General features: G+C 38.1%; 1 protein-coding gene across 3 annotated transcripts; it reads left to right on the top strand.

Annotated features, from left to right (window-relative positions):
• On the top strand, nt 4,085–7,621 carry LOC109225398 (shugoshin-1-like). Of its 3 annotated transcripts, none has more exons than XM_019390044.1 (12): nt 4,085–4,263; nt 4,376–4,556; nt 4,671–4,708; nt 5,417–5,525; nt 5,623–5,646; nt 5,737–5,805; nt 6,002–6,098; nt 6,192–6,243; nt 6,349–6,418; nt 6,723–6,819; nt 6,914–6,965; nt 7,068–7,621. In XM_019390044.1, exons 2-12 carry the CDS (start codon nt 4,413–4,415, stop codon nt 7,354–7,356), a joined length of 1,041 nt encoding a protein of 346 aa, XP_019245589.1. In that variant the 5' UTR covers nt 4,085–4,263; nt 4,376–4,412; the 3' UTR covers nt 7,357–7,621. The 3 variants fall into 3 exon arrangements, with proteins under 3 accessions (XP_019245589.1, XP_019245588.1, XP_019245591.1); XM_019390043.1 differs by having other exon boundaries at nt 4,379–4,556; XM_019390046.1 differs by having other exon boundaries at nt 4,383–4,556.

A 7,848-nucleotide genomic window follows, 5' to 3' on the forward strand; every position in this document is an offset into this window, starting at 1 on the left:
TTTAGCCCATCTTGACCAGCCCATCTTAGCCCAAGTACACTTTGGGCTGGGTTGGACAATGACCCATTTATTGGCCTAACCCAACTTGACCCGCCCAAATTCAGCCCAACCCGCCCATTTGCCACCGCTATAGTATTAATAATTCAATTCTTCATTTTATACACTCAGAAGGATTACAGATGGAATTCTTCGACATACCTGTTAGTAAGAAAATGATCGGTAAATGATCAAAATAGAGAAAGCAGCTAATAGAACAACAAATTTGAAAGCAGAACCAGCTCACAACTTCGATTTTAATCCCAGAAACAACTTCAGAATCCTAAAATATGCAGCAACTAAACTAAAATCGGAAATAGCTTTCTATTTCCCCCCTTTTTTGACTTTTTCTCTGATTTCTGAAGCATCTGTTCTCGATTTAGGAAATTTATATATATATGTTCTAATTTCTTAGCTCTAATATGTTCTTCTACTGTGTGTGAGTGAGATGATGATTAGAGGAGGGTGAGATGAGAGAGTGAAGGAGAAGGGCATCGGCTGTCTTTGTTAAAAGGGGAGGGGAAATTCGTCTCTGCTCTAGTGAGGGAGGGGCGTCTATTTTTTTTGGGAATTGAAAGGGGGATTAGCTATTTTAGGGATAGAGGGAATTAGGCCGGACTGGGCAGAAAATGTGGCAAAAATTGGGCTTGAAACAATGGCCCAATCAAATTTAGCTTAGCAGCCCTTTCTTTCTTTTCCTTCTTTATTAGCCTTTTGCAAAATTAGCCACTTTAGACTCAAATTTTAATTTAAATCCCATTTTTTGTGTGGCTAGTCTATTTATCTATTTTATCAAATAATGGACTAACGCAACTAATTGCTTAATTAACCAATCTAAGGATGCACTTTGTAATTATGTGTATTTAACTAATGCATTTAACAATGTAATTAAATTCTAAAATGCAATTTAAAATCTAGAATGCTATGAAATTAAGATTTGAATATTTTTTTTTATTTTCTTGATTTATGATATTCCTAACATGCATAACAATGCGAATGAATACAAAACAAATAAAGAAAAACTTCTAAAATTAATAGAAACGATTAAAATTATTTTTGGATTATTTTTAGGAGTAATTTCCTATGTAGGGCAAAAATTAGGTGCTCACAATGTTACATCAGGGTTCAGCTCTGAGTCCATTTTTATTTGCCCTGGCGATGGACGTGTTGACGCAGAACATTTAGGGGGAGGCGCCATGGTGTATGTTATTTGCAGATGACATAGTGCAAATCGATGAGACTCGCTGCGAGGTTAACGATCGCCTGGAGTTGTGGAAGCAGACCCTGGAGTCTAAAGGTTTCAAGTTGAGTAGGACAAAAACTGAATACTTGGAGTGCAAGTTCAGTGAAGGGACGCAGGAAACAGAAGTGGAGGTGAAGCTTGATACATAAGTCATCCACAAGAGAGATAGTTTCAAATATCTTGTGTCTGTTATTCAGGGGAACGAAGAGATTGACGAGGATGTTACACATCCTGTTGGAGCAGGTGAACGAAATTGAGGCTTGCGTCTGGTATTTTGTGTGATAGGAATGTGTCACCAAGACTTAAGAGCAAGTTCTACAAAGTGGTAGTGAGGCCGGATATATTGTATGGAGCCGAGTACCGGCCAGTCAAGAAATCTCATGTCTAGAAGATGAAAGTAGCAGAGATGAGGATGTTGAGATGGATGTGTGGTCATGCCAGGAAAGACCAGATTAGAGATGAAGTTATTAGGGACAATGTAGGTATGGCCCCTGTGGAAGACAAGTTGGGGGAATCGAGGCTGAGATGGTTCGGGCATGTGAAGATGAGAAAGTCCGATGCCCGGTGAGGAGATGCGAGAGGTTGACCATAGCAGGGCATAAGAGAGGTAGATGGAGGCCTAGGAAGTATTGTGAGAGGTGATTAGGCAGGACATGGCACTACTTCAGTTTACCGAGGATATGACCCTCGATAGAGAGGTGTGGAGGTCGAGGATTAGGGTTCTGGGTTGACAAATAATCGATAATGTCTTCTAGTCGTACTAGTAATAGTGGTACTAGTCTTGTATCCCCTTACTCCGGGTTCCTTGTTGCTAGACGATGTGGCACCATTGCCGATAATTTTCGCACTTCTCTTGTAGCTTATTCCTAAATCCTTTCCTATAACAGGATGTGCTATTTGTTTCTGTTACCTTATTTACTTGTCATTGTTACTATTATTGCGTCCTTTTCATTGTTCTTGGGCTGAGGATCTATCGGAAACAACCTCTCTTCCTTTATAAGGTAGGGGTAAGGTCTGCGTACATGCTTTCCTCCCCAGACCCCACTATATGGGATTACATTGAGTTTGTTGTTGTTGTTGTTGTAATTCTCTTTTTAATAAGCCTCTCACCTTAATCTTCTTGCCTAGGTCCCGCACAAAGTTTTCTTATATTCCAAACCGGCCCTTCACCTTAGTCTTCTGGTCAATCTCATTCATAACAATAAAATTTCATTTTTTCCACTTATGTATTGGAAAAACATCTTATATTATATAGTCGTATACGAAATACTTTTTAAGGACGAGATCATATTAAATAATCTCAGTTTGATTCAAGAGAATGTGTGTAAGCCTAATGACAACCTTGAAAGCTTATTTCAATTTTCAGACACTCTAAGTAGGCGCTCGGACATAAGAATTGTAAAATTTTAGGTTATTTTTGAATTTTTGTGAGTGATTTGAAGTGAAAATTTTAAAAAAAAACTTTTTGGAGTTTTTCAAAATTTTCAAAATTTTCAAAATTATCTTCAAGTGAAATTTGAAAAATTTTATGACCAAACGAGCCCTAAGTAACGGCCCCTTTAAGTTGTCCTCAACGATCAGACAGACACCTCATCTGGCCGCTTTACCATTGAGACACTTCAAGTGTCTATTAAGTATATCTAGCAGACACCTCACATTGACATGACAAGTTACGTGTATTTTAATTGCATTTGGGCGCGTGAGGTTTTATCAGACGTTTTCTTTCTCGTTTTAGAATTAAATTAAATTAAATTTTGGAAGTGGGTCCCACATTAAATTATTTTTCTCACTCAATAATCTCTCAGCAATAATATTATACCTTTTTCACCCAAAATTTCAGCAACTCCACCTCTTTAAGCTACCACCGGAACAATGGCCGGAAGTTTGGCCGGAGCCTTCATTGGTCATTTTTTTTGAAGCACCAAAAAGAAAAATCCATTTCCAAATTCTTTAGTCCCTCAAGCCGATTCGCTCCGCCCCGAGTCATTTTCACCAGTGACTTCGACGACGACGACCCCTTCTTCATTGCCTTTCTCAGATCCATCATCAAGTTCCTCCACCACTTTGTTTCCCGGAGCAAGCCTCTCCTGAACCCAACTTGATCAGAACACGTCCCCCTATATCCTGCGTTTGTTCGAGAAGATTCGAAATCTCAAAATCGAGGTTCAGTTCGGTGATCATCGGTTAGAGAAAGGTGCGACAATTAGGTGGAAGACATAAGTGAAATGCGGGTTAAGGGTTCTGTTATTTGGGAAGACCGCCGGAAGAAGATGGATTAAGGGTTTTGTTATTTGGGAAGACCGCCGGAAGAAGATGGATTAAGGGTTCTGTTTTTGGGGAAGACATAAGTGAAAGGAAGAAAGAAGAGTAAGTTGGTGGGGGTGGGGCAGGGCGATGATTTAGTTGAAACTAAGGAAGAAGTCTTTCCTTTCAATGTATTTTTGTTGTTAATTACACGTGTAAATTTTTTTCTATTATAAATTATACATGTCATTTTATGATTGATTCGTTTGACACGTCATTAGCAAGTGTAACTCACGCATATGGCCTGATGCACTCGGGTGTTTATTTGATACACTTAATAGCCACTTGAAGTGTCTAAATGGCAAAGCGGCCAGTTGAGGTGCCTGTCTGATCGTTGAGGACAACTTAAATGAGCCGTTTATGTATTTCGCCTAATAAAAACTACGCATACTATTTTTATACAAAGAAAGAATATGGCGTAGTATTACAAATTATAAAATAGGGGTCTAGTTTTATCACTATTTGCACATGTGGCATGGCACCTGTAATTCAAATTTAGAGATCCAAGTCTTCTAGCGGGACAATGCACTGTATGCAAAAACAACAGAACTTAAATTCGAATTGATTTTCGGCCCGATTTACAAAATTATCCCCCGTCATCTTCCACCGATTTGCACCTCTCCGGCGAACTCCTCCTCCGCCATTTTGCCCCTCACCTTCTCCTCCCGGGAGATCGAGCTGTAAGTTCTCTCTCTCTCCTTTCTTATTCTCTCTCTAGAATTCGACATAAAACCCTAATTCCTTTCTACGAAATGATTATTTATGGTAAATTACGTATTGTTTCTTCCGAAGAAGCTAGGGGTTTCGAGCATTCAGTGAAAAAGCAAAAATGAAGGCTGCATTGGGGAGTGCACCGAGGAAAAAGCTAGCTGATATTAGCAACATACCACAAGAGATGAGATTGGGTAGCCAAAATGACAAGTCACAACATGTCTCAATTGGTCCAAAAGAGTACATAGACATGCTCAAGAAGGTAAATTCTCTGTTTTTGTTTTGTTTTTATAGTGGTATACTGGTATATTGTGTTAAGAAATGACTTTTTTTAATCTCAGCTTGATTTGGTCCTTTTTGGGAATTATTTTTGCAGGAGAATGTTGAATTGCTGAAGATGTTAGCTGATAGGAAGTATCCTTTATTTGTAAAGGAATTGCATTTGCTTAAAGTTTTTATAGATAGAGGCATATCCAGAACTTGGAGCCAATGGGTGGAAAGGGTGAAGTTGTTTTTGTGTGTGTGTGTCTGTTTGTCTGTGTGTTTCTGTGTATACCGCACTGAGAGGTTTGACAGTCTCCAGAGGTCGATCTACTCAATAATAACTGCATTCGCTCTAAATATTTATAGATATTTTGTGGATTTGTTAATACATAAACAGGCCTGGGCAAAAGTTACTGAGTTCACGTGAACCCATAGGTTACAAGCTAAATCCGCCCCTATCCGTCTCTGTTTGTAGGTGGCCTTAACTACACCTATGTGAGTTTCACATAGGCAATATAAATTCCACAATAAAAGGAGGATTGCGGTAAATTGATGGTTAGTGTAAAGATAGTCTTAATATGTTGAGTCTTCTAAACATTGAGTCTATCAAAACATGCTCTCCTAGACACAAGCTCGATTGGTAATTGGGTGTAGTTCTGATGAATAAGAGCTTCTTCGAACTAAATGAGCCCAATTATAGCAGAATGGATATTGAGAATTCGCATAGTTGTTTCCAATTTGTTTGGGATTAAAGGCGTAGTTGATTTAGTTGAATGATAGTAGGTACCTTTCTTAGTTAGCATTGGTATTATCACTTTTGTTCTTGTGAGACTGTTCCTTGATTCGTGTTCTCAATAGCACAATAATTGAATTAACTGGAGCTGAGATACAGAAGATGAGAGTTAATCTGCAGAAAATGCAGCAACAGAACCATCAACTTGCGCAATCAAACAGTCAAATGCTTGCGGTTTGTTTTCCTTTCTCATAATCAAGCTAGTTAAGTTTTAAGACCATTTACTTTCCCGTTTATTTACAAAAACTGTTGCTTTTTGCATTCTTCTCAGGAATTAAATTCAGCTAAAGATAGGGTACGCACTTGAATGCCACACCAGCTTTACTTATAAGATCGGATTGGTGATTTTATCCTTGAGCTAATGTAAGTGCTACTTATTGAACAGCTCAAAACATTACAACATGAGCTAGGATGTACAAATGGCGTACTTAAAGCTAAAAGGCTTGAAGCAGAGGTTAGTCAGGTTTAGCTAACTCAAATCTGTTGTTGTTTAAGTTGTTTTTCCTTTCACTTTTGATTGAGTTTTCTTTTTAATCAGGAGATAGAAAAACAAAAAATGTGTCAGCAGTTGAATGATGAGGTGCATAGACATTTTTTTTGTACTGTTATGGAACTAGTGGTAATTTTCTCTTTGCTGTCACCTTTTGAAGGTGGATCCCATCAAGTGTGAAGAGGCAGGGGATTCCTCTTTGGGAAATGGAGATAATGATAAACCTGCAAATATCAAAAGGAGGCTTCAGTCAAAGAGTGAGTGTAATATCTGGATATCAGGTGATATTGCTGTTAAGAAGTGCCTAAAATTCTTGCTTTTGTTCTTCATTGTTTCCTTGTGACATTTAGGTTTGGGCTCTTCTAAACAAGTTCAAGCCCAGGACAATACTGAAAATAAAAGGTTAGTCTACTTTGAACTTGTAGAATGCGACATCATTTTTATGATGTTAAAGATTCTAAATATTCTAAGAAAATTGTTCATAATGACTTTATTCTGTCTTTGCAGACCCTGTATAAGAAGGCAATCTGCTCGTTCTAAACCTGAAGCAATGAAACATGATGAAAATGATTTTGAGGTAGACGACAAATGCCACCAATGTTTAATCTAGCCCAGCAATGGTTCAACTTTCTTTTGTATATCATCTAGTGACTTAGAAAGCAATCCTGCATTGTGGTTTGAATCTAAAGAGTTTGGAAGTTCGTCTCCGAGTAGGCCTAAGTTGTTTTCTCTTTCACTTTTGACTGGAGTATTCTTTTTAATCAGGAGATAGTAAAACAAAAAATGTGCCAGCAGTTGAATAATGAGGTGCATAGACAAATTTTTGCGTATTAGATAACTGTTATGGATCTAGTGGTAATTTACTCTTTTGCTGTTTGAAGGTGGAACCAATCAAGTGTGAAGAGGCAGGGGATTCTTCTTTGGGAATTGGAGATAACGATAAACCTGCAAATATCAAAAGGAGGCCTCAATCAAAGTGTGAGTATAATATCCGATTATTCTATAATCTTCGCTGTTAACAAGTGCCTAAACTTCTTGCTTTTGTTTATCATTCTTTCCTTGTGACATGTAGGTTTGGGATCTTCTAAACAAGTTCAGCCCCAGGATAAGGCTGAAAATAAAAGGTTAGTCTACTTTGATCTTGTAGAATTTGCCGATTTCTGTGATGTTAAAGATTCTAAATAATGTTAAGAGAATTGCTCATAAACTTTGTGCTGTCTTTGCAGACCCTGTTTAAGAAGGCAATCTGCTCGATCTGAACCTGAAGAACCAAAGCACGATAAAGATTATTTTGAGGTTGAAGACAAATGCCCACCAATGGTTAATCTAGTCCAGCAAAATGGTTCAGTCTCCTTTTCTATGTCGCCTAATGACGTCGAAAGTAATCCTGCATTGAGGTTTGCATCTACAGAGTTTGGAAGATTGTCTCTGAGTAGGCCTTTAAGAAATGCAGCTAAGAAGATCCAGTCTTACAAGGAAATTCCTTTGAACAAAAAAATGCGCAGACCAGTATGAACTACCATCATCTTTGTTCTGACCTATTTACTGTAGGAGCTAGTGCTGAACGGCATCTTTGTTGGGTTGTCGAGTGTAATTTTTGCTGAACTTTTTCTCTGACTCGTGGTCGTCTCTGATTTTCACTCTCCTGACAAACATGTACATGCATGTTTCCTGAGTATGTTCTTAATCAAGGTCTTGCCTGCTGTAAATCCTGATTAAATGCATCTTTTACTGTGATTGATTACTGATGAAATTAGTTTGAGCTACTTGCTTCTTCATCTGATCATACTATGACAAAAAAAGTTTGTTAAAATCTGTTGATATCATTCAACTTATCCAGCCCATTTCTTGGCTATAAGTTTGTCTTTTGACTTTGCTCTGCCTCAGATCAAGATTTGCCGTAAAAGAAATTTAGGACTTTCGCTAGAAATTTGACCCGTGGTTCTCTGAATTATGTCAAAGGTCTATATATGAAGTTGTAGATTCTATAACGTCAGCGAACCTCAT

Source organism: Nicotiana attenuata, chromosome 5, assembly GCF_001879085.1.
Source record: "Nicotiana attenuata strain UT chromosome 5, NIATTr2, whole genome shotgun sequence".
NCBI classification, from domain to species: domain Eukaryota; kingdom Viridiplantae; phylum Streptophyta; class Magnoliopsida; order Solanales; family Solanaceae; genus Nicotiana; species Nicotiana attenuata.

Bases quoted from the DNA above. Each gene is read 5' to 3' on its own strand.
- LOC109225398 (XM_019390044.1), top strand. From the start codon at position 4,413: ATGAAGGCTGCATTGGGGAGTGCACCGAGGAAAAAGCTAGCTGATATT. The intron at 5,526-5,622 runs GTTTGTTTTCCT...CATTCTTCTCAG, and splicing joins CAAACAGTCAAATGCTTGCG to GAATTAAATTCAGCTAAAGA. The intron at 5,647-5,736 runs GTACGCACTTGA...CTTATTGAACAG, and splicing joins TAAATTCAGCTAAAGATAGG to CTCAAAACATTACAACATGA.